Source organism: Pseudopipra pipra, chromosome 1 (genome assembly GCF_036250125.1).
Source record: "Pseudopipra pipra isolate bDixPip1 chromosome 1, bDixPip1.hap1, whole genome shotgun sequence".
NCBI classification, from domain to species: Eukaryota; Metazoa; Chordata; class Aves; order Passeriformes; family Pipridae; genus Pseudopipra; species Pseudopipra pipra.
This window is the reverse complement of record NC_087549.1, coordinates 149,138,651-149,164,467: the sequence shown is the minus strand read 5'-3', so window position 1 is coordinate 149,164,467 and position 25,817 is coordinate 149,138,651. Positions and strand designations below refer to the sequence as shown.

The 25,817-nt window shown below is 40.8% G+C and overlaps 1 protein-coding gene across 3 annotated transcripts in view; it reads left to right on the top strand.

Moving 5' to 3' along the window:
- Positions 1-25,817, top strand: part of GALNT11 (polypeptide N-acetylgalactosaminyltransferase 11) — a 46,146-nt gene that overhangs the window by 8,998 nt on the left and 11,331 nt on the right. For 2 of the 3 annotated variants that reach the window (XM_064638561.1, XM_064638581.1), the window contains exons 2-9: positions 6,913-7,245; positions 10,368-10,491; positions 11,871-12,037; positions 16,407-16,532; positions 17,257-17,506; positions 19,554-19,671; positions 21,494-21,646; positions 24,023-24,241. In XM_064638561.1, coding sequence (XP_064494631.1) covers positions 6,951-7,245; positions 10,368-10,491; positions 11,871-12,037; positions 16,407-16,532; positions 17,257-17,506; positions 19,554-19,671; positions 21,494-21,646; positions 24,023-24,241 — 1,452 coding nt within the window. In that variant the 5' untranslated portion in view covers positions 6,913-6,950. Of the gene's footprint in view, positions 1-6,682; positions 6,792-6,912; positions 7,246-10,367; positions 10,492-11,870; positions 12,038-16,406; positions 16,533-17,256; positions 17,507-19,553; positions 19,672-21,493; positions 21,647-24,022; positions 24,242-25,817 lie in introns of those variants that run through there. The other variant, XM_064638571.1, reaches the window with a different exon arrangement.

Here is a 25,817-nt window from a genome sequence, read left to right as displayed (position 1 = left end):
CTTTCTTCCTCCTACCTTGTACCTCACTAAACAGCCTGGTTCTGTTTTCTCGGTACCATCTGTGGAGGTAGCAGCAGGTTGCTATTAGTTCTCATCCCAAAGCCATCTCTTCTGCAGGCTGAAGGAGCTCAGCATCCTCAATTCTCACAGGGCAAGTGTTCCAGCCTGTGACATCCTGCTGGCCTTTCATTGAACTCACTGCAGTTTACTGATGTCTGTCTTGTACTGGAGGATCCCAGACTGGGCACAGCACTGCCTGTGGTCCTAGAGGTGCTGTGTGGGTTGGTGGAGTTGCATCCCTGAGTCAGCTGGCTGTGCTCCTGTGGATCCATCAGCTGTCCTTGCTGCAAGGGCGTGCTGGCTCGAGCTTAGCCAGACCTTGGCTGGTCCTTCTCTGCAGAGCAGGGAGTTTGTCTGTCCCAGGTGCAGGACTTGGCGTTTGTCCTTGCTGGATGTGACAAGGTAGGTTCCTGTCGGCCCCGCCTGTCTTTACATGAGTAGTTACCTGCCTGTACTCTGTCAAAAACAGCCACTTGATTCATTAAGTGCAGTCACCCAACCTTCTGTAAGGTCAAAAATGAATGGTTGTTTTTAATTAAAAACACTGGCAAGTGGATCCAATTTAGTGTTAAAACAATCCAGTAGGGGGGTTTTTTAAGGAGTTGTCTTGGTGCTTCGATTGTGAAGCACATGAAACACTTTTATTTGGAAGTGTCTCTTGCTTTTGTTCTGACTGTATGTTCAATGGATGTTGCTCCTAGTGATGTGTGTTGGAATCTGAATCAAAAGCTTCCCGAGGTGTCCCTTTTCATCTTCCTGGTCTATTAACTGTGACTCTCCCTTAAGAGAGAGATGGCAATGGAAAGGTTTCCTGGAAAGAAATTATTCTAATGGAAGTGCAGAAGGTGTTTGAACATCATCTCTGTTTGTGTGATGAGTGTATTATTGGAGAACTACTTCTTCTTTGTCTGACCTCTGTTCATTGTACTCTTAATGCTGCTGTTTGATAGTGATTCAGCCAGAAAATAGGAAAGCCTGTCCATGCTGAGGCTTGTTTTGGAAAAGGAGCAAAGTAGCCGTAACGTCTGGGAGGCCAAGAAGTATATAAAGATTTAAGACCATTAAATGAGCAAAATTGCAGTTGTAAGTAGTGTTTTATATTCTTGTGTTTTGCTCCCCAAATAAATAAGAAAGTAAAAATCAGAAACATCGGTAGAAGGTCATGCAGCAAATTATCCTAATAATCTGTAGAAAGATAAAATAGTTTAAAGATTTTTTTTTTTTTACTAGAATGCCCTTTAAAAAGGAAGATTATACATATCTGTTCCTTGCCTCAGTATGGTTCCAAAATACACAGGCAGTCTTGCAGGGAACCTGGGTAGTATGAGTTGTGTATCTGTCTTAGGGTTTTGGTTTTTTTAAGAAAAAAAGCTGTTCTTGGAAAAACTACAAGCAGGCTTTAAGGTTTTCTCAAATAATTTTTACTCCTGTTTCAAAAATCTTGAGGTTAGTCTGATCCTCTGTTTGACCTCTGACAAACACGAGTTTTGGCACAGTTATGAAATATCTAGTCATAAGGTGTGTTTACTAAACTGCTGAGGTTAATCCAAGCAGATGTCAGTGCTTAAGCAGTGGCAGGTCAGAGAGCCTGTAGCAAATATTGCTTTTTAAGCCAAAATATTGTGGAGTGTGTTTGGCTCTTCTCTTTTTTCCTTTAAAAGTATTGAAGGCCAATACATTGGGCCAGTGTTAGTGAGAGCTGCACAGGTTACTAACAACAAACTCTGCAGGGCTGTCTGGGGGAACACACAGTTGTGTCCTTGTTGGGGATAGTTATTAAATGAATGTAAATGTTCCTGGGTTTGATGTATGGAAGGAATGTCGTGCTGGTGGTGTGAGGATGCTACAAGAACCTGGTGTGACATGAAAAGCATATTCAGGTCTGGCAGGGGGGGCTCCTGGAGGGTTTTTTCAGCTTTGTGATTGATTGACCTTGAGACACTTTTATTGAGTTGCTAATATTTATCCTTTATAGTTCTCTTAAAAAAAAATCAATGATATACTACTTGTGCAAGGAACTGAGGCTTCTCTACGGGAATTCATGGAAATGAGAGAGGAATATTTTACTCTTGGAATTTCTGGCAGGTGTTTCTACAAACTCAGTTCCAAGGCTTTGCCAATGGAAAGTTATCAGGCAATAAATACACGAGAGTCAAAATGGAGCAAAAAGAGAGAGACTGAAAGGCCGATTATTTGACTAGAGACTCTCAGAATGCTGTGCCTTTCAGTCTTGGTCTCTTCTAAGCTGATGCTGATGGGGGCAGGTTCTAAGATAATGATTTTCCTTTCTTGGTCACCCCAGTTGTTTCCAAAATGGATTGTAATTTCCTGCTGTAGGAGATGCTGCCACCTTGAATGATTTACATTTGTCATGTTGAAGTGTCTCTGGATTCCTGAGTACACCAGTGTGAACAGCCATGAACTCCATGAATCACTAGGGCCTTGAGGAATGAATGCCTGTAAAATACCTAAAGGTGTTATCATTTATTATTTGCTGTGGAAGCTCCAATATTGCCAAGGGAGAGGAAATGACTTGTGCTCATTATGGATGTTCTTTGCTACATGAGTTTTTGGGAAAGAGAATTATTTGAGGTATTTTTTTACTTTTGGCAGCTGTATTGCTTTTCAGAAATGAAGGGAGATATGTGATAGACCCTCCAAGCCTAGTCTCTTTCCAGTAAAATCTGTGAGGAACTGTATGTGAAACAATTCTTCTTGCTATATTTAAATAATAGATTATTATTTTGTGGCATTTAATATTTTTGTTTGCACTTGAATAAGTAAATAGGAATGGACTTTTACTATACTGTCCAAATAGCAATTTATTGGTGACTGGACTCAGTGTTACAGTACTGCACAAGTGAAAATTATTCTTATGAGCCCATTGACATGGTTATCTGAATAATGCAATTCTGCTTTTTTGCTTTCAGTTGTTTCTATCTAACTGTCCAAACCTGCCAGCTGTAGCTTGCATTAGAAGAGCTTTAGGCTGTGAGATAAAAATACATATAATCTGTTTTTCTCATGCAGCCATGTATCACAGAGCTGAGAAAGATCCTAACACTTTGGATTTGAAAGGCATATCCTTTGTATCTCCTGTGTTCAGGAACACTTTGTTTCCATTAAACAAACAAACAAAAAAAGGTGAGGAAGAAATAATAATAAAAAAAAGAATGATTTGGCTTTGCTTAAGTTTCAAAATCCTGCATGGGGAAACCAGCTGAGAGAGGATGGATGTTTAAGGCAATCTTTAGGGTACTGTGACCATGCACAGGCAGACAGAGTTGTTGGGTAAATTGGCAAAGTGTGTTTCCTAGAAGACTCGACAACACTGGAGAGCAAAGGGGTCAGGACAGGGTGAGGCTTTTATTCACTGTGTGTAGATGGCTTGTGGAAGGAAGTCATGGATGGGGAGATGGAAGAGGTAGGAATTGAGGGTTGAGTGGCAGGCTCCATGAACTGTGTGTTTCCTTCCAGGTCCTTGTGACGAGCTGAAGTCTCCTCTCCTCCCTCCCTCCCTCTGCAATTTATCAAAGTGGATATTTTTTTGTTGCATTCTGAAGTGAGTGAAGGGGTTCTTGTTTCTTGGAATATTGAGGAGAGACAGAGATACATCAACGTGATTGTTCTTTGTATGCGTGAAAATAAAGGGCTGGAAAGGTTCTCCTTGTTCCTTGGGGCAGATCCCAGGCAGGACTGACATGGCTTAGGACTTGAAAACCTTCTGTGGCCTAAAATACATCTTTAAGAAGTCATGATCACCCTGAAACTGTCTAAAACTAAAGTGTGCAGCTCCGACACAGGTTATGACTCTGTGGCTGCTTGGATGGTAGGAGTGGTTGAAATCCACAGGACAGGGGTTGTGTAAATGCCTATGTGTTGGTGAATAAAGTAAACTAATAAGCCTCAATGTGCTTTTCATATGCAGGGTTTAAATTTTTTTCCATTCTGACTTCAAAACTGTCTAAATAGTAAGTCTGTATTTTCCTGTCAAATAAATCACCAAATGTCTTGGTTGAATCACAAGGTACTGAACAGGCATAGTTCTGTGCATCGTGGAGGTTCTGTCCTTTAAGTTAAATGCAGCATTTCAGTCTTCGTATCATTCTACAAAACCACAAAACAGTGAAGGAGAGGAAAAGAAGGTGAAGCAGATCTGCTCTAGCAAGGAGCAGGTGGAAAGAATATGAAGCTTTGCTTTGCAGCTGTTACTTTTCTAACAGTAACCAAGCATGAGCTTTCAGCCTGGTCAGAGGGCTTTCTGCAGGTGGAAGGGATGTACAGCAATCTGTTCACTCTGATTACTAATTTACCCCTTCCTCTGTAGTCTGAGTGTGCCTGATGTCAGTCACAGCAAACTAATGTTAGTGTGTCTGGAATGTCACAGCATAGCTCTGACCTGTGAAAGAGATGCAAGGAGCTAGGGGAACACTCAGTCCATGGTGAATTCTGCTCTGTGTGCCCGTCTTCCTGCTGTTGCCAGAACAGAAAGGATTATTTTTGTGTTTTCTGTGCAAACTGCAGTATAGATGTGTCCTTACACAGCTCTGAAATGAAAAGGTTCCATCTCTGTTAAAGTAATTTTTATCTTACTAGGACAGTTCTTTTCCACAGTGTCAGAGCATGTTAGGATTGTGCATCTGTGTCACCATAGTGAAGGGAAAAACAACTCCAGCAGGTTTTGAGGAGCTGTATATTGGACAAGTCTTACAGCAGATGACCTTCTTGTGGGCATGCAAAAAGAACCTGGCAAGCACCCAGATCTTTTTAAGTGAAAGCATTAGTTGTCTGCAGACTGTCTGGCAAGAAGAATTACTATAATGAGAGGATGTAATTGTTTATCTGTTCTTGCTCCTCTGCAGCCTCCTGAGCCAAGATTCACCTTGGTAGGATCATAGGCCACTGTCAGCACAGAGCATAAAGCACTGGGCACTGGTGATCTGTAGTTTTCCAACTGGTAAACCTATTCTGCTGGTCAGAATTAGGATTTTCTGAAATCTTTTCTGCCCCAGAGCATTTGGTGCCTGACTAATTTCATGGCTTTACAGTTTAAGCAGCGAGATTTCTGTGCAACAGTGTTAGAGAAAGAGCCTGCAATTCATCTGTATGCACAGGGTCAGTGTGAGATTTAAACCCTGTTTAAGACCTTTTTAAGCTCCTTGGGCTCAACTGCTGCGTAGATTGTTGCCGTGCAGAAGTGGGGGAGTTTGACATGGTAAGAATAATGGGTAAAATGGTTTAGGGGAGGGTTGATTTTGGTTTGTGTTTGTTTTGTTTTTGTTTGGTTTTTTTTTTTTTTACTTTACTCTGTGGATATTTTATTCTTGGGAGATGAAGCCCTGCTACACTCTGGGAAATATAAGCTTGAATTTTGACATGTATTCTCTTTGGAAGCAAGTCACTTAGGACTCAGAATTACAGTGCCAAAGTAAGTGAGGTCTTTATAGTGTTCTTTGGGATCATGAACACCTTCTACCTTTGTTTAGTAGTTTTCCATATTGAGAAGGCAATAATCTGTTTGTACTCATAAGTACTCTGTTTTGTTCCTTGCCAGGTTGACCTGAAGACTTCTGGTAGTTTCAGACTTTTTGAGAAATCTGAAAAATGCATCAGCATAAATGATTGACTGCCACCCGAATGTTCTGTTTTCTTAAAACAAATGTTTTGCTAATTAAAGGGTGATTAAATGATTGTCTGACTTTTTGTTACCATGCAAAGAATTTGTTGTTGTTAGACAGTGATGAGAAAAATGTAATTCTTTTAGTCAGTGTATTTTTCCTCAGTTTTGGGAACTGACCTCTATAGTTTTTAAGGTGGTTTTTGGTCTTTTTTTCAGCCTTTTTTAAATTTGAGGAACTTCAGGAAGTTTACTGGATTCTCCTGGGCAATAAATAAAATACTACCACCAGCTTCATATGCTTCACTTCAGGGTTTTGCTTAGGATAGTAATTTTCAATATAGCCTGGGAAAATTGTCTTAGTGGATGGATGTCTAAAAAAACCGTAGTCTGTGCTGCTTCCTTCCAGCTCTAGGTGGGCATCTCCTCCAGGGAGTATGGAATCTCTTCTGGAGCCTGCAAAGGCCTGCAGGAACCCAGTAAATTACCTTGGAGCTGTTTGTTCTTTTCCTATCCCATGCCTGTTTTCCTTCTGTGGAGAAGAGTATCTGTAAATGTGACTGTCTTGGTGCTGTGTGTTGTTCAATTGCACCCCATGTTTGCTGGGAATTCTGGAGTACTCATGATGACTGTTCTTAGATTTGGGGCAGGAGGAACTGAACTATGTAGCTTTTTGAATTGAGTTCTCATTCCATGCTTTAGATAGGATCTGAACTACAAAAATGGATACGTGTGGAAATACTCTGGGACCCCTGGCTCAAAGTGGCCCTGCTTGAGCAAGGGGGTTGGACAAGGTGACCTCCAGATGTCCCTTCCAACCAAAACCAGTTGGTGATTCTGTGAAGAATCAATTCCCTGTGTGTATTATATTTAATTAAATAGTTACATGTTTCAATGAATGCAGGCACACTAGAAATACGCTGTTGTGGAAGAGAGATAGATCTATAACTATTGTGAGGAAAAGTTAATGATTTTTACCTTTAAGTGTGATGTGTTACTGTGCTCTTAGTGATTTTACACTTCATGTTTTAAAGCAGTGCTGTCCACCCAAAATGTGCAAACTGGTCCTGTTTAATTTCTGAATGGGAAAGTGAAAAGGGATTTAGTTCTTCAGGTCTGTGCTTAAGTAAAAATCATTTAATGGAAGAGTAACCTATAGAATGCATTTCCTAATGTATAGACCTGATGAGGTAACAAGCAGCACTCTCAAAATGTGTATTTTCACTCCTTTTCAGGTAATTGAGAATGGGTCCTACACGATGCTGAGTCTACCATGGGAAGTGTCACACTCCGCTATTTCTGCTATGGGTGCCTTTTCACATCCGTGACCTGGACACTTCTGCTCTTTGTTTATTTCAACTTCAGTGAAGAGAACCAGTCCTTCAAGAATGTGCCCATCAAGGGGCTGGAGCCTCAGAGGCCGTTCCCAAAAAAATTCTACCCCCGTTTTACCCGGGGGCCGATTCATGTACCTGAATTGCAACAGAAAGAGAACAAGATAGGAAATTCACTTGGAAATCATGTCCAGGACCCAGTTAAGGGGGAGATAGAATTCTCTCCCGAAATGGGTAAGCGGTTTTTGGTGTTGGTGACAAACTTATTGAAACAATAGAAGAAATGAGATAGTAAGTTTTCTGTAACGGATCTCAGGGAAAATTGAATAATGAAGTAGATTTGTTTGTTAAAATGCAGGTGGTACTAGTGGCTCTCTCCGTTAGGAATTACCTGAAATTTATTCTACTAATCCAAAAAAATTGTAACATTTACAGCTGTGCTGTGTAAGTGCTGATGAGGAGGTCAGGGTTACATCAAGGTCTGCCCTAGATGTAGTTCTTGCTTTTGGAAGGTTCTTTGTTACTTGTTTCATATCTTACTCCTGTATTAGTTGGGCTCAAATACAGAAGCTTTAATTAGCTACAAAGAAACTCTGTTCATATGCAGTAACTAAAAATAGCTTGATTACAATAAACAGTGAGGGGGACCCATTGATTTTGAGAATATCCTTGGAGTACGAAATAATCTACAAGAAATGTGTGCAGGACAAAACTAGTGAAAGATTTATTGAGATGACAGTGATTAGGGCCAAATCCTGCTTACTTTGTACCAACAAAGGTCTGTGTCTTTCGCTAGAACATATTTCATCAATGAGATGATTTAGTTTTGTCTTCCAAACTAAAATGCTTTGTGTATTTAAGTGCTTACAGCTTATTCACTGCTGTGTTCAGATGTGCAAACTGAGCATGTTGTGTACTGACTTGCAGACTTGCTGTGGGTCTGGAGGCACGTTCTGACTGTTGTGGTGGAGTGCTGGGGTATTGGTTTCTGCTGATGCTTTGGGAAATGCAGCTCAGTAACCTTTGTAGCCCAGAGTTTAATACTCAGAGCTGACCAAAATCCTGTCATTCCTTTGTATGAATGGTGAATTATAAGCTTCAAGAGTTTAAAGAACTTTCTGAGTCGGTCTTTAGACCTGCGTGATTATGTTAAAAAAATGCCAATTCTTGTTGCCCTGTGGCATTACAAGTGTTTATCAGTTCACTGTAAAAAGCCTGAGAGCCAGGTGAGGTGAGGACCAGTCCAGAGGTGGCCATTTCTTTCCAGCTATTCAGTATGGGCCAGGAAAGAAATGGAACTTTTTAACTGAGAAGTCCCTTGATCTTCAGACCAAGTGGTTCATTGGGTTGGTGAAAGCCAAGGAGAATTACAGTGCCAGGATAAAGTCTACATGAATCATCAGGAGACAGCTCTTAGATCAGGTGCTGCAGGAAAAGGCTTCCTGTCTGTCTAGGATAGGACAGTGATAAACATGCAAAGCAAAAACAAATAAAAGAAAGTTGGCATATGTTACTCAAAACCAAACTGTCATCTGGGAGGGCAGTTTTCTTTTTTCATTAATCTGTGAGTCACTAACATTGCTAAAGTAAAGCTCAGATTGATGTTTTGATTGCAAAACTCGAATTTTCCAAGGGCTTTTATCTGCTGTTCGAACTGAAATCTTTCAGGCCTTTTGCGTGCATTTGTTATTGTTCTTCACGAGGATGTTTTAAAAATATTAGCACTCCTTTTATATATTCAGAAGATCAGAACAAAAGTAGTGGTTGGACATGGGTGGGTTGTAAAATGAAATATTTGCTGTGTGTGTTTTAAGCTTGTGCTTGGTATGAAGAAAATGTTTTAAGCTGACCACAGCACACTGAGTGTGCCAGAGGGATTGAGCTGGGTGGCTGAACTGACCCGCTGGAGACCTTCCTTTGGGAAAGGATGTGGTTCAGTGGAGGACTGACTGACCCCTTTAGACTGCCCTTGCTGGAGGAGGGACACTGCTACTGTAAACAGACTCATTTCTGCCCCCACAATGCAACTTATCCACGGTGGGAGCACCACAGCCAGTCACAAGACACTATGTGGGTGTATCCCACGTCTTTTGCAGCTATCACTACCTAGCACTGCCCACTAAATGTCAAGACTAAAAGCCACAGGGTGGTAAATGAAAACGGTGGGAATGTGGTTGCATGGAATTGAGCTCAGTTGGCTTTTGCATCACACTTGAGAACTGGAGAACATGAGTTATGAGGAAATGCTGAGAGGACTGAGTTTATTCTGCCTTAGAGAGAAGGCTGCGGAGTGAGATTTTTAGCAGCTTAATGAGAGGCTGTAGGGAAGAGGGAGCCAGACTCTTCCAGGAGTGCATGGGATTATGACAAGAAATTAGAGTGAGGAGAAGATTTCAGTTATGGAAGAGGAAAAACGTCTTCAGTGTGATGGTCCAGTGCTTGAACAGGGAAATGAGGAGTGGTAGAATCTCCATCCTCAGAGATTCTGGAGGTTTTCAAAGTCAAATGCGTGACTTCTGAACAACCTGATCTAGCTGGAACTCCTCTTGGGAAGAAGGGTAGACCAGAGGTCCCTTACAACCTGAATTAGTTTATGAATGTTTGAAAAATATTACCCAGGATGTATGGTAGCATGTGAATGAGGAACCCTCTTGTTAACTGTTTTCTGCAGAAGCCCATGGCACTGAGTGAAGGCAGGCAGGACAGATTGAGGATTTAATCCTGGCCTCTGGCAGGGCACTTGCTTTTACCAACAATTGATGCTTCTGCTAAAGTAATCAATAAACAACAGCTCCACTGCTGTTTTATTTGCTGTCGAAGGGCCAGGTGAGATAAACAAGAAGTTTACAGTTCTTGCATAGCTATTTTGATGTTACTGCAGACTTCAGAAAACTGCATGAAATTGGAGCTGCTATTCTGAGGGTTTCTACCATTGTAAATGTATTTTCTCTCTCAAAAATCTCATTACAGACCTGTCACCTCTATGGATAGATGCTAATGCATTGTGTGCCAAAGTCTATCCTCTGCAGCTTGTTTGATGTTGGTTTTAGGTGATGCTAAGAATCAGAGGCCATGTAAGTGAAGGGAGTGTGTCTGATAAGGCAATAAACACAATGGAGCCATCAGTCTTTGGAGAAGGATTTCATTTTTTTATAGCTGCAAGGGCTACTCCTGAGGGCTGTCTGTTTGTGAGAGGGAGCCAAAACAGTTGCCCAAAAATGCACTTTGCAAAACCAGGGGGATTTTTAAGAACCTAATGGAATTCAGGAGAGGTTAAAGCAAACGTTTCAATCCTTGATTGTTTCCAAGTGATATTTCTGAGCCTATTAACTGAGCTCGGTGTGTTTCTTCTGCAGGAATGATTTTTAATGAAGAAGATCAGGAAGTGAGAGACTTGGGCTATCAGAAGCATGCTTTCAATATGCTTATCAGTAATCGACTGGGATACCACAGGGAGGTGCCTGATACAAGAGATGCAAAGTATGTACTAATTTTTGGAGAGAATGTGGTATAGTTTCATGTGCTCAATGGCTTGTTACTCACATTATACCTGATGTATTATTTAACACTTTTGGTATAACGTTTCATTTAAACACTCTTTCATTCTCATGTGTTGCTGAATGCAGATTTTTCAGCTATTTAACAGGAGTGCTTGAGGTTAGGACTTTTATTCTTTGGTCTTTTTTGTTTTTTGAATGAGTATTGTTTCTGGAGATCCAATTTTTTTGCCTGCTGCTAAAGGTATGTGATAGGTTGTGCACTGCTCTGAATGTTTTCTGTTAAAGAGCAGATATTTTTCTATGATCCATCTGGTGCATATGAGCAAGGAAGACCTCACCGCTGTAACAACAAGAAAAAATCCCAACACTGAATTGAAAAATAAATAAATCTACACCTATTTTTCTAGTGGTTTTTCTGGCGTGGATAAATTTAATGAATTGATGAAATGTCTCTCCCAGAGCTGAGTTCATTTGAAGTAGGTGGAAACTTTTCTTCTATACTTCTGGGTTTCCATTTTTATAGTTTCTAATTCCTTTTGGGTTCCTTCATGCCCGGTATCTTCATATGGCATTAGTCCGTGATAGTGTGCCCCATTAGAAATATGGGCAAGCTTTGAAAATAAGGAGAAAGAAAGAATGATCTTTTGGGTTGAGCAGGATTCAGCTTGCAGATTAAGATGCTTAGATAACTGCTTGTTAGTCAGTTGTCTCTGCTTTTGTTGTAATTAGCAGAGATCCAGTCAGTGCAGTTAATGAAGCATGCAGAGATCTTCAGCTGACAAAACACACTTGACAGCCTTAGGGTGAGCTGAACACTATTTAGACTCCAATGACAGCAGTGACTAGATTTAAGTGTCTTAATCTGCCCTCTGAATCCCAACCTTGGTTGTCTAAAGAGGCATTTAGCACCAGTGGAGGTATTCTGGGATATCCAAGCCAGTCTCCAGCAGCTGGCCAATAAAATTGTGGCACTTATGTGGGCTTCATGTCATATTTGCCATTCCTGTACCTATCTGAGCTACCTGAGGGTACCAGACAGTGTTTTGACAGCTGAAACAAGCCCTTAGTGTCTTCTGTTGTTTGTGTCTTGAGGATCTGTGATTCTTACTCCCACCCCAATCCATGATATCCTCTGTTTGCTAACAAGCAGCAATGTTAATTGCAAGTCTGTACTCTGTGGAGAGTAACTCACTGTGCTGAGCCCTACTGCAGATGTTACATGTTTTGTCTCTTTATGTTCAAGTTAGAGGTTTTTCCTACACATTTAATGTTTGCCTGTTATTTATGAAGTTTCAGTAGCGACCTAGCTCTAGGAGAACCCTCTGAAAATTGTGACAACTGCTGTATTTCTGTGTGCAGATGTAGAGAGAAGTCCTACCCTGCTGACCTGCCCTCTGCCAGCATTGTGATCTGTTTCTACAACGAGGCCCTTTCTGCCCTGCTCCGCACAGTGCACAGTGTCCTGGACCGCACCCCCCCCCAGCTCCTGCACGAAATCATTCTGGTGGATGACAACAGTGAACTGGGTGAGAGACACTTTCAGTGATGTTTAAGGCACTTCTGGATTTTCCTGTCTCTTCCTGTGCTTTATTGACTGGTCAAAATAAATTGCCACTGGTGCCATTTTACTGAGGAGCCTTGTGTCGTACAGGCTTTAACATTCAAAATCAGGTTTTGAAGCTAATACTTGTAGAATCAAAGAATGTTAGGAGGTTGAAAGGGACCTTAAAGATCATCTAGTTCCAACTCCCCCCTGCCGTGGGCAGGGATACTTCCCACTGTCCAGGTTGCTCAAGGCCTTATTTAACCTGGCCTTGATCACTTCCAGGGATGTGGCATCCACCTCCCAGGGCAACCCGTTCCAGTGTCTCAGCACCCTCACAGTGAAGAATTTCTTCGTAATAACTAACCTAAATTTTCCCTCTTTCAATCTGTACCTGTTACTCCTTGTCCCATCACTACAGTTCCTGACGAAGGGTCCCTCTCCAGCTTCCCTGTAGGCCCCCTTCAGAAACTGGAATGCTGCTGTGAGGTCTCCACTAACCCTTCTCTTCCCCAGGCTGAACAGCCCCAACTTTCTCAGCCTGTCTCTGTAGGGGAGGTGCTCCAGTCCTCTTATCTCACCTCTTACACACACTGAGTGTGTATTTGCAGAGGAGGTCCTTAGGCAGTTGTTTATAGTGTGTTTTTTTTTAACAGCACCTTGCTGGTGCTGCTCAGGTGCTCAGAGCAGATCACAGGTGGGCCAGAACTCACTGTGAGCGCCTCTGAAAGGAGCTGAATGCACACGCTGAGCTCGGTCTGGCGGGAGAGTTGATGTGGCACTATGGAAACAGCACGTCAGCCTTTCGTACTTGCTCAGCATTTCGGGCCGAGCAGGGGCCGGAGCTCAGCTTTGCTGGGAAGGCTCTGCGTGGCTCTCGAACAACCTCTTGTGGCCACCCCGGGAGCAGCTCTCCCTGGCTCTCGGAGCAGCCTCTGCTCCCGCAGTCCCGGAGGGGTGGACCTTGCGCAGTTGCTTCAGTGCTGTAGAAGGATTGATGCTTCGGCGTTTTTCTCTCGAGTGATGGACAAGGCAAAGACGGACACGGAATTCAAGCGTTTTGGCCCTTCAAATGCAAACGCCTGTTGAGGAATGTGTTAACTTAGCACTTCTTGCCAGCAGGACTGTGCAAGTTCCCTGCTCACCTCTGTTACAAGTCCACAACTTTTTGCATTTCTAAAATGATTTTTAGATTATTATTTTTCTTTAGCACATATAATTTTAGCTCCCTTGGTCCCATCTTTTGGTTTCTGGTTTCAGGTCTCTCTAAGAGACTGATTAGATATGTGTCAAGTAGAACGAAATTCCCCTGTTTATGCAGCAAGTTCATTTCTCTGAGGTCAGATCAAATGTTAAGATACAAGAGAGAACAAAGATCAAACACCACCCCTTGCTGATAAGAATGTGTAATATTTAAAACCTTGTTTTGTGTTTTGGGAGTAATATTCTTTGCTATAAAACCTCTTGTGCAATTTGTTGTTTTGAAGTTTCGTAACCCTTGTATTCAGAACTTGGCTTACTTCAAAACTCTTTTGAATATGGGAATGCATTTGATTGATGACTGTGTTGAGGCAGTGCCATCACTCTTCTGGTCTGTTGCTAATTTGAAGGCCAAATTAGGTTTAAAACATTCAAATAGCTATTTTTGTCTTTCTGACTTCAAATGAACATGTTCTGAAGCCAAAGGCAGGAGGAGATGTTGTTTACACAGAAAAATTACTGCTCTTGTTGCTAATGATACTACAGATGTTTGCACTGCTGCTTAATTTTAATGGATGGATTCTTACTAAGGAAAACTAAAGACAGGCAAAGTGGGTTGGGGGACTGAGGAAATGGACAAAAACATTGTCTGTCCTATGGATCTCGTGAGCTTGGGTGGATTGCTTGGTCTCTATGGCTCTTTGTTTTGTTTTTTAATTAAAAATTAATTTTCCCTTCGTTACTCCCTTTCCAAAATGGTGTCCTAGGTGGAAGCCTGCCTACTTCTTCAGCTTTAAATATGGTAGCTGTGCTGCACATCAGTGCTGTTGTGCAAAGCTTGTGTGTTTGCACCTAGTTTTGCCTTAAAAAGCTTCTTAAACTCAATTGTCAACAGCCTTACCAGCTAAGCAGTCATTGCTATGGCTCAGCTGAACCCACTGTTAAATTTTTCTTTCCACTCCCTGCAAGGTGAGATTTCTTTCTCTAGTGCAACACCTTCCTCCCTGATTCAGGCTTAACCTGTTATGGATCAGCCTAAGGATATGTTGAAGGCTGTTACTGGAGGCATTCTGCTGTGTAGAAGGAGAGACTGAAGAACAGAAAAGGAGCAAGTTGTCTGCAACTCAGTACTTTAAAATACTTGAAAATGATAACACTCCTGACTCCCATCCTAGGGTCCTTTTGTTTGGAGGAGCTTTTGTTACATAGATACAGAGGAAGATAATGCCTCAAGTAATTTTTGGAGACTGTCTGCTGGCTAAAAGGGATCAAGTCTCTCTTGGGAGCAAAATTTATCAGGCAAGCTGTATTGCAGCAGTTTTTTTGGATGTTATCAGTCTTCCCAGTGGACATGAAGCCGACACATGGAAACCCATCAACAGCAAAAATCCCCAAAAGTGCCTGAGGCTCAACTGCCCGTTGAGGGTGGTCCATGATGTGTTCAGTCCCAGGCAATGGCAGAGCAGTTCCCAGCAGAATGCCAGTTTGTCCTGATCAAAACTGTCCTCTGAGAGCACGTCAGCCGTAGGTACTGCTGGCTCTTACGTTCTGCTGCTTGAGCCTGTGTTGTGGGCCTGGTTTAGCTCCCAGTATGGATGTGCCCTCTTTGCCTTTTTTTTTTTCCCCCCCCTTTTGTATCAGAAGTTTGCACCTGCCATCACACATGGAAAACTATTTCCTCTTTTATTGTGTGAACTTTCATGCAGTCTTATCTGCCATAAGTGCCGAGTTTGATAACTGACCTTTTCTGCTCTGCTGTAGCATTGTTTTCTGCAGGTTTACACTGTCTTTCTCTTGCTGTAATACATCAGGTGAAGAATTATTCAAGAACTGTTTTATTTTAGGTTTGCAAATCCTTCTGTCCTGTGTATTTGGGTATCTCATTTGGGTAGGCCCCTAGAGATGATTTTATCAATTTTCTAGGAGTCTTTCTCCAAAAAAAAAATCTTTCCTATTGTCTCTGCCATATGATGTCATATTCAAGACCAGGGGAGAGAATTCCTGTGACCCAAATGAATCCTGTCTGCATCTCTCCAGAGACTTTTCCTTGTCCTAGAGTATTCTCCAGCACCATATTTACTATGTGTTACCTTCTCATTCTTTATCCACAATTCTGCCTTGCAGTGCAAAGGCTGAGGTCTGAACATTTGGAATTGCTTCTGGGAGTCTCCTGCCTGAAAGTTCCTGTTCCTCCTGAAGGTCACAACTCTGGCTTCCACATATATTCCTTTGGCATTTAATCTTGTTAACAGCAACTTTAATGTTTGAGCTGACATTCTTCAGAATAATATTTCAGCATATCCTCTGTCAAAAGTCCATCTGCCTCTCTATACCAAGGTTCTCTCTGAAGCCTCAGTTGTGTTTTTGTTTTTCTTCCTCATTTTATATTCCTCTTTGTTGCTCCATAAGCTTCTTAACTTGTCTTTCCATTACTTCAACCTCCATGTGTCCATCTTCTCTTTAGTAATCCTGCTTTAATGTTAGAAACCACTGTCCTCAGGTGAAAAAAGTATTGTTCCTCTTAAAATTGCCATTGATGCTAGTTAAGTTGCAGTAGTGCCTGTAGACTTCAGTGAACTTTCCACTCTTCAAAAAGCACATGCTGCCAGCAGTATCTTTGATCCTTTGGGATTTTAGAAAAGCAACCACTTGTGAGTGAGTTGAGCTTTGTATGTGCTGTTCTGTCAGCTAAGCAGGTGCACATAATGTAAGGTGTCTTCATGCTTTTTAAAGGCATCAGCATTTGTTTTTGTGGATGGAATGCAGCAATTTAATTAATTTGCCAGAGTGAAATGGTTATCACTACTTCTGTTGCAAATGCCAGTCACCACGAGAAGAATTTGGAAATGCTATTTCTTTGTACAGTGCCTTTTTGCCTTTTTTTTTTTGTCCTTTCAGCAGCAGTAATTCCTTTTAACATTGTCCAGTAGTTCCAGTTAACTTGAGTCATGTCATACTAAAGGAATTAGAGGGCAGGTGGAGGATGTGGGATGACTGACTCGCCTTTTGATACTCCTGGTTTGAAGTTGTGCTGTGTCAGGGCAGCCTCCTGATCAAGATTATGGCCCATTTTGGGCTAAACATCTTGGTACTTTAAACAAAGCTTTAGGAATTTCTATACTGTTGTTGAATTTGTGTTTTCCTTTCCTCAGCTGACTTGAAGAAAGACTTGGGTGACTATGTTAAAACTCAGCTTCCAAAAACCACAAAATTGGTGAGAAATGAGAAGCGGGAAGGCTTGATTAGAGGAAGGATGATTGGAGCCTCTCATGCCACAGGTACACTTGATTTCTCTTTTCCTTGCATACTTTGACAATATTTGATTGGGAGACTTCTCTTTACTTGCAGTGCAGCTTTTCAGACATTGAATATTTGACCTGTGGTTACTTTTGCCCAGTGTAGGAGCTCTGCATGTCATGCTGTGTTCTAAGCTACACAGCTTAGCATCATCCCAGATTTTTCTTCCTCTGCACTATCTCAAACAATGACTGCAAATTTGAGTGTCTTATAAACCTTGAGACACTTTGAGTGTCTCAGCTGTTGGTTTGCTTTTTTTTCCCCCTTTCTTTAGACATTTGCTTTTAATAAAATGGGTTACTTTTTTAGAGTGGGTCAGTGAAATTGCAAAACAAAACCAGTATTGGACAAAATGTAGTGTGGCCATGTAGAATTTTTCCCTGTTCTTGCGCTGGCACGATGTTGTCTCAGGAACATCTCTATGGGCAAGATATTATGGTTGCAGAATACTTTCTGCCTGTTTTCTGTGCAAACTTTTCCTCTAAAATGGACAAACAGACTAATTGAGCACTTCATAGCTAGATGTGAATAGTCAGGATCTGTCTTCTGCATTTGTGACTGAACCAATCCCTGTGGAGTCTCTGGCTTATCAGCTTCCAAGTGCAGATACTTCCTCTGTCACACAGGGTGGTGAGGACGCTGCATAAGTGTTTGTGTTTCATATTCCCATGGATCTTTGTGTTTTGTGTGCTTTGGCCTCTGTAGGGAAAGTGCTGGTGTTCCTGGACAGTCACTGTGAGGTGAACGAGATGTGGTTACAGCCCCTGCTGACTCCCATCCGAGAAGATCGCAGGACTGTGGTGTGCCCTGTCATTGACATCATCAGTGCTGACACACTGACCTACAGCTCGTCCCCAGTTGTGCGTGGAGGGTTTAACTGGGGCCTGCACTTTAAATGGGATCTTGTTCCTTTGTCAGAACTGGAAGGACCCGAGGGAGCCACTGCTCCAATCAAGTAAGGTTCCTCCTGTGTGGTGTGAAGCTCTGTGTAACACGTGGATGATCAGAAGCCCTTCTGAAGCCTTGTGGAGTGTTACCTGGGTGTGCAGGTTTAGAAGCAGATGCCTAACCTGTCAAATATCTGACTTATTTTACTTAGAAATAGTTTTTGTTACTATTACCTATATCAGTTTAATTTCTTGCATTTAATAATGAATTAGCTATATCTGTCCTATTAGATCAAGAAAGCACACTTCTAAAAAATGCTTATACTGCAGCTTTTTCTGAAGACAGAAGTCTTAAGGAGCTTATGATATTCAGTATTAAATCTGTCCAGTAGTTTAATTTTTGAGGTATGCATTGATGTTTGTTTCCAGTCTGTCGATGTGCTTGGCTTAATGACAACTTTGGTATTGTGTTTGTGCTAGGAGTGCCTGCATATCCCACTAATACAGACTCTATAATTTCTGTGATGGAATGCTAAAGAATTACTACATTGGGAAAATCTCCGTTTGTGGTAATAGGAATTTGTTTTAGGCATCTTTTGAGAGTTATTCTGAAACAATACTCTTGGTAAAGCTTAACACTAGGACTTGAACGTTACCTTCCTTAATCTTTTAACCATTGATGGCTGTCTCACCTGTACAGATCTGGCAACATCTGGTTCCTAGGGGACATGTAGCTGGTATAAAACAGTGTCAGCAGCCTTTCTTAGCAGCAGACAGATATGGTTGAGACACAAGAGTAGAAGCTGTCTCAGAGAGAATCCCTTCATGAAAAGGGCCAGTGCTGCTACAGCAACAGCAAGAGGCTGATGATGCTTTTTCTAGTTGCAGGTGTTGACCTCAGTACAAAATTCAGGTTTGTGAGGTGGAGGAATGTCACCTCGTTTACACACTCACTCCTTGTGGATAATGTGGTATTTCTATAGGATTTTCCAATTGAATCAGAAATTGGGCATGTTCTCATCTCTCATTCTCTTTCCTTAGCCTGTAAGTGAAGAGCATTTCAGGCTGACAAAGCAGTTCCAGCACAGGGTTCTCTGCTGTCAACACTGTTGTTGCATTCCTTCAGCTCTCTTGTAGGAAAAACTCCCATGGTCGAGGCAGAGAACTTTGTAGTTGAAGTGAGTGTAATCATCTGAAAAGATGCCATTTTCTGAGTATGAAAGTGACTTTTTCTACTTAAAGGTCTTTGCCTACTTTGAAGAAGGAGCTGGCTTGCTATTTAACCTTTGAAAATGGCTTTCCATCAAATAAAAAGTTTTGCATTTTAGAGACCTTCATAAAGAAATATTTTGGTGTTGGGGTGGAAAATTGAGAGCAATCTTTCAAATCGGGTTTTAAAGTGACAAAAACTGTAGTAGAAAATTGTGTGAGAACAAGCAAAGAAATCTTGACCTAGTCCTGGTTTCATCACAGGGGTTTGTTAACAAGGATGAGACAAAGCCAGTTTCTAGCCCATTGTATGTTCCAACTATATCATATTGATCTAGCAGGTTTACTCTTTTTTTGTACTCTTTTATTATGGATTCTACTCTTTCTGCAGTTCAGTCAGTCCTGATCTGTATAATTGGCCTCTGTGAGAGGGGGAGGAACACAACAATGTGTGCAAATGTACATGTTTGTAACTGTAGGGGAAAATAGCCTGTGGTAAAGACAGAGCTAATTAAAGGCAGCTCCTGAGTTTCACTGTAGAAAACTTGATGAACTTAACTTTTAATTTTTTATCGTATTTTAATTTTGTTTTGGTCTTTGTTCATTGGGGTTTGGGGTTTTTTTTGTTTTGTTCCTCTTTCCCTGTCCTATCCCTTTTTCCTCGAGCTCACTCTATAAAGAAATAGGTGTTGGATTAATGGAAGATCACAAATACCACTTACAGATCTGCTTTTGAAAACGTTTCGAGACTACAACTGTCATCTGATGATTTCTGGTGTCTGAAGGGTCTAAATTGTGTTTATGTAGGTTTAAATTTGAGCTTTGGGACTAGCAGATTCAACAAAAATTACTGGGTTGTTTTTTTTCTCTGAAAGAAAATGAACTTCTTTCAATGGTCCTTTTTAGGTCCCCTACTATGGCTGGAGGCCTGTTTGCCATGGACCGCGAGTACTTCAATGAGCTGGGGCAGTATGACAGTGGCATGGACATCTGGGGAGGAGAAAACCTGGAAATATCTTTTCGGGTAATCAGCTTTTATGTGCACTGGAGTGTGACCCTCAGTGTCCTGCTGCCTCCCTTCCCTGTGCCCAGTGTCTTTGGCACTGGAAGAGCGACTTGAAAAGAAATTGGCACTTTTGTTGCCGGGAAGGATGCCTTCAGCACATGGGAATTGCCTTTATGATAATCTTCAAGTTAAGTTTTAATGGGAGGATTAAAGAGGACTTTGGGCTCTGGAGTTGAATGTTTTTGGCTTTTTCTTTGTTTGAGTGTTTCATCATAGCTATAGAGAAGCATAAGAAAAGAATAATCATGCCCAGTTTTGAAGTGGGTTTATAAGCAATGTCTGATGAATTTCACAAGCTGGTTAGGGATGTGTGGCCCACAGCAATGTTGATAATATGTAAACTTAGTATGTTTTCATAGGCATGTGTGGGGCTTTTTAGACTCTTCAACCTCCTTTTTGAGGGCCTGGAAATCTAAATTTTTCTAGGACTAAATTAAGAGTCATGTGGAGGAGTCAACTTGGTTGGAAAAATAATGAGAAAGTCATAATGAGAAGATTTGAAAGTGATGCTTCACTGGGCTTCCTGTATTTTATCTCATCTTCCCTGTCACTCCACTGAATGAAAAACAACTCTTTGTGCTCATTGTCATGTTTATCTTTTCACTGTTGTGAAGTGGATTCATCAACAGGTTTGATGGGAGTCTGCCTGAAAATGATACTCTGTCATGACAGATATGAAAAGAGGATTAAAGAGTGAAGTTAGCATAAAAAAAACCCAACCCAAAACCAAACACAACCCCCTTAAAATTTTAGAGAAATCTGTCAAATTGGGTCATTAGAAAAATCAAGATTAGAGTTCACAAATAACTGGAATTTCATAAATTTGAGTGATTTTAAAGGAGTATATACTGAATAAATAAAATCTTTCCATTTTCAGTACACAATATAGTTATTAGGTATCTGAGTAGAAGTGTGTGGAGTTTGAGGAGATTATTGTTTTTACCTTGTAATGCACAGTTTCAATAAAAAGGGCTTTGAAAAGCTGGACTACATTCAGAGAGTTTTATAACTTCTGGAAGCTCCTGACTCCCTGGGGGCGATCTGTAAAGAACTTGAGTCTTTATCTTATCTAGGAGGAGTTTTAAAAGTGACTTGATTATAAACTGCTAACGTGAGAAGATTTTCCGAGATTGGAGAACATGTGAGTTCATCAAAGGGCCAATGATGGTAATTTGCTGGAAGCTGAAGTTTAAAAAGAAAATTTAAAAAAGAAATGGAAGTAGAGTGTAAAAAAAAATGTGGATCTCTGGTGCCATGTAACTGGATTAAGACGCCTGAATGTGGCATCTCTATGGGAACAGTGTTTCTAAATTCCCATATACTGAACAGAAACAAACAGCTGTGTCAAATAAGTGCTTCTACTTAATTGAAAAGCTCTCCAGGCTCCCTTGATGATACACTGACTGATCTTTGTTATCTATCACAAAAATGTGGACAATTTTCATGTAGGTAAATCAGTTTAGGGAACTTAATCTGCAAGTTGAATCCTAGCCCATGTATTTCAGTGTTTTCTGATAGGTCACTAGAGCATAACATTTTAGAAAATTTTCTGTTTGTTTCTTGAAAAGAAAATGTGTGTTATGTGGAAAGTGCGATGAGATGACAAAAATATTCTTTTTTAACATGAAGATCTAATAAATTTAGTTTGTCAGAGAACTGGGCAAGTAGGACAACATTGCTGACACCTGCCATAATGTATAACCCTACTGAAGTATCCCTCGAAGGGCAGGAGGTAGTGAGCAATGGAACAATGAGGTATGTTCTGCTTTTGTGTGGACAGATCTGGATGTGTGGTGGAAGACTTCTGATCATCCCCTGCTCCAGGGTGGGGCACATTTTCCGTAAAAGGCGTCCCTATGGCTCACCAGGGGGACAGGATACTATGGCTCATAACTCACTGAGGCTGGCACATGTGTGGATGGATGAATACAAGGTAAGAGACAATTCCAGGTCATGAAATAAGGTTATTTACTGGTTGTTGACTGGCTTGTTTGTCAGAGGGCTGTGTCACAGTGGGATCTGCTATACCTCTAGTGGAGTTTTCTTTCTGTGTTCTGATTTCCTAATGTTAGTTTTGATAGGAATTCCTAAATTCTGTAGGATTGTCATTTGGCTTTTGAGTGCTCCTCCCTGTTACTTTATTGCCTGCAGGACATTCAGTTTTGTGGCTCTTTAATGAAATAAAAGATGATGAATGAGCTCTTGTAAGCTCTGCATTGCTTCATGTCCAAATCAGTGTTATGTGGCCAGGTACTGACTGCCATGTGCCTTCAGGTAGTTTCCATGATGGTGAGACAGGGATTTTGTTGGCTGCTTGTTTGCTTTCTGTTGTAATTAGCAGTCTGATTCTTAGTCTGTCTTGCCCTGGAAGAGCAAACAAGATTGACTTCTGGATTCAAGGGCAAGTGTATTTTTTCCATCTCTTCAGATTTTGATACTGATGCTTTTGAGCATAAATCAAGTGTTTGTGAAGCCCATATCTCTGGGATACTTGATGACATTTTGCCCTCTGAGAACACAGGATTTGCTGTGTGGTCAGCTCCTGTGGTCCCTACAATTTCTATACAATTTCTAGACAATGTTTTATTTTTATTAATTTTATATTCTTTAGAGGTTGATGTTTCGAACTCCATCCTTCATCTTGATGTTCCATCAGTTCAAGGAATCTATTAGAGCCCATTAATTTTTTATCTCCATTCTCCATCTCTGTAATGCCTTGGTAGGTTTGATCTATCACTTTCCCTTTTACTGGTGTCTGGGCATAGTTGTTCTTTCGTGATTAATGATGGCTTTCTCTGAAGCTTGGACTTGATTGTTTGTTATAATTTCCAGCTAATACTGCTTTATGCAGCAGGGACTTGAACTGCTGATTCTAGCAGTCTCTTATCACAGATTTGTGTCCTGACTGTTTCCAGCTGTTTCTAGTCTGATTTTCTCATGGTTGCCAGAGACCTGTCACTGTGACAGATTTTATGTATGGAGGACAAGCCTGGAAATATTTTTGGTTTTATAAGTATAATACAAACATTTAGGGCCAGTGTAATATACCAAAGCAATCTAATGATGAATAGTACAAAGATAAGACTTGAAGGATCTGTTTTGCAGCAAAGAGCAAATATCAGTACTTAATAAATGACATTGCATTATAGAGGTGGTACAGCAAAACTTTCATAACTGTCAAAAGCAAAATGTAGAAGTAAGTTCATGTCTACAGTGGTAAAAAACAGCATATAAAAGGTAGGATACTAAAATTTGAACTTTAACCAGGAAAGAGGGAATTGGAATAGCAGAGCTACTTTTTAAAGCAGATCAATTTCTGATAGTGATGTTCCAGTCTGTCTCTAGACTTCCTCAGAGCTGGCCAACAGTCCAATGTACTTAATGCTCCCCCTTCCTCTGCTGTTAAAATAACAGTGATACATCAGGCAAATCCAAAAGCTTAAAGATCTTGATAAGGACAGGTATGTTATTTGTCCAGAGGTGATGCTATCTGTCATCTGAATATCAGAGATAGCAGGAGGTAATTGAAACCTGTCAGAGCCACATCATGGTAAGTGAAATCCACGTGTCTCCAAGAGATTAATCCAACAAAATACCATAGTTCAGTGCCCTGAAAATTGAATTCTCAGTAATATCTAGTAAACAAGTTTATGTGCAAATGCAGTGCCTTTTCTATGAGTTCTGTAAATCTGTCTGGAATTAAAGACTCTACAAGGAGATTTTTCTTCTAGTTTTGGCAATAATATCCGTGCCATGTTGTACATTCATGCATTCCTGTTTGTGCCCATTGTTTCTGCATTGGAGTCAAACAGCACATAAGGTTGAGCTGGACTCTTAATCTGTCTTTGCCTAACCTGTAAGATTCTGAGTATAGTTGTAAAATAGAATGTGGAAAAAATAACTTTGTGGGAGCCTTTCTGGAGATGATGCAGATGAATGAGGAAAAACTGGATTTCAGAGAAAGCCCAGGTGATAGTTCTGATTCTTCACGTGAATAAGGACGTGGTCCCACTAAATTTCACAGGGTAATCCCATTTATAGGTCTGTTCTGATATGGAGTAGGTTTGCCCTGATCACTTGTAAAGTTGGAGGGCTTGAAATTGTGGAAGACAAAATATGGTCAGATACCACAGCAATGAAAACAATCCATTGAACAATCAAAATAATTTCAAGAAACCTCTGTCACATGAGGCTGATGATGGTGTATGCATCTTTTTCTGACTTAATAACTCCAGGATGCCTTTATTGCCAGTGGTGATCACTAATCTGAAATTCTCCCTTTTGCCCCACCTTTTTCTCTTAAATACAGGAGCAGTATTTTGCTTTGAGACCTGAGCTAAGGATGAGGAACTATGGAAATATTACCGACCGTGTAGAACTGAGAAAAAGATTGAACTGCAAGTCATTTAAGTGGTATCTAGATAATATCTATCCTGAGATGCAAATATCTGGGCCCAATGCCAAAGCTCCACAGCCAGTTTTTATTAATAGAGCACAGAAACGACCAAAAATAATCCAGCGTGGAAGGGTAAGAGAAACTGTCTTAAATAACTGACTTAATGTGTGTTAATTATTTCAAGATTCTTAAAGATTTGCTCAAATACAGCAAAAATAGTCTTTTTCCATAGAGTTCTAGCTTTGCAACAAGCTGTCTTGAAAATAACAGGTTTTTTGTCAGGATTTCACTCTGATCTGTATTTCAGGTCATCCTCAGACTAGATACTGTTCAATGAAGTTTCTTACCCAGAAGCTCTGAGTTATGAAGTTTTGCTGTCTTTAGAATATGCTTTCATGGCTGTTGGTTCTGAAGATGGATTTGGATAGAGAGAAATTTGGGCTCAAATACTCATGCTCTGTTGGTTTGTGATAAGAGTACAATGTAATTAGTTTCCAAATTCATTGCTTCTACTGGGTAATTTTCTGCAAAGGTGAACATTTGCATCTGAGGCTGATGATGGCTTTTCTGTTTTTGACTGCTAGATAATGAATGAAAAATGAGGTTTTTCTCTCTTTTTTTTTTTTTCTTCAAAGTAGAAATGAAGAGAGAATTTTTGTGTATTCATGAAGAAAATCAATTCATGCCTTAGCCCTGACACCTTTGCTTATGGGTTTCTATGCAGGCAAAGCCAGCAAACAGTTGAAGCTGTTCTCTCCAGTGTCAAAGTCACCTGCTGTGTGCTTTCTGTGCCTCCCAAAAATAATGGGTAGCTTCAAATCCAAGACAACTTTCTTGATGTCTTCTCTGTGAAAGAAGACCTTGGAATAAGCTGTTTCATGTGCATGTAGGTTATGGATATCAGGTTCCCTGTTAGCTCAGGGGTTAGAAGCATTAAATAGTGATGTCTCCACAGGGGACACAGGCTGCAGTAGCTGCTGACAGTTACTGGTTCTGCAAGTAGTTTCAGTCTGGAGGACCTGAGTTCTTGCAGAACCTATTGACATTGTTATATTTTTTGCTTGGAAACAGCTGTTGGGAATCCACTATTTGTGCAGTATTTTTGTTGTAATATCCCAGCCAAGCTGTCAAGTTATTTAGTAGGGCAAACATGTAGTTTCCCTAAGTAAAACTGATACAGTGGGCTGGTTCCCCTGGTTGTTGAGTGCTGTTACTCCCCTAGTCAGACCTTTTTTTCTCCCTTTTTTCTTCTTTTTTAAATTTAATAGCTTTCTGCTTTCATTCAGACAGAAAGTTAACTGAGGAATTGCTGATGTGGGGGAGACTACTTGAGGGATCTGAATACTTCAGCAACACTTAAGGGTAAATCTTCCTAGCAGTTATTTACCATGGTTTAATTTTGAGAAAAGTTTGGTGCACCTTTTAAGAAGTGGGGACAAGACACAGAAAAATGTAGCTCTTTGGCTTGGTTCTCTGGGGTTCAAGAATTATACCCAGCATTGTATGAGAGAGTCAGCTTTGGCTCTGATGGCTGTGTAAACTATTTCCAGATGCCTGCAAGGAACAGAACGATCAGCCAGTGTCACCACTGCGAGCCAGACTCTTTAGGATTTGGGAGGAATTGCTCCAAATCTTAGTTTATTCTCAAAAACTAATTGGGCCAGAGATAAGTGCTGGTTTGACAAGCTGGGAAGGACTGTAATGATCA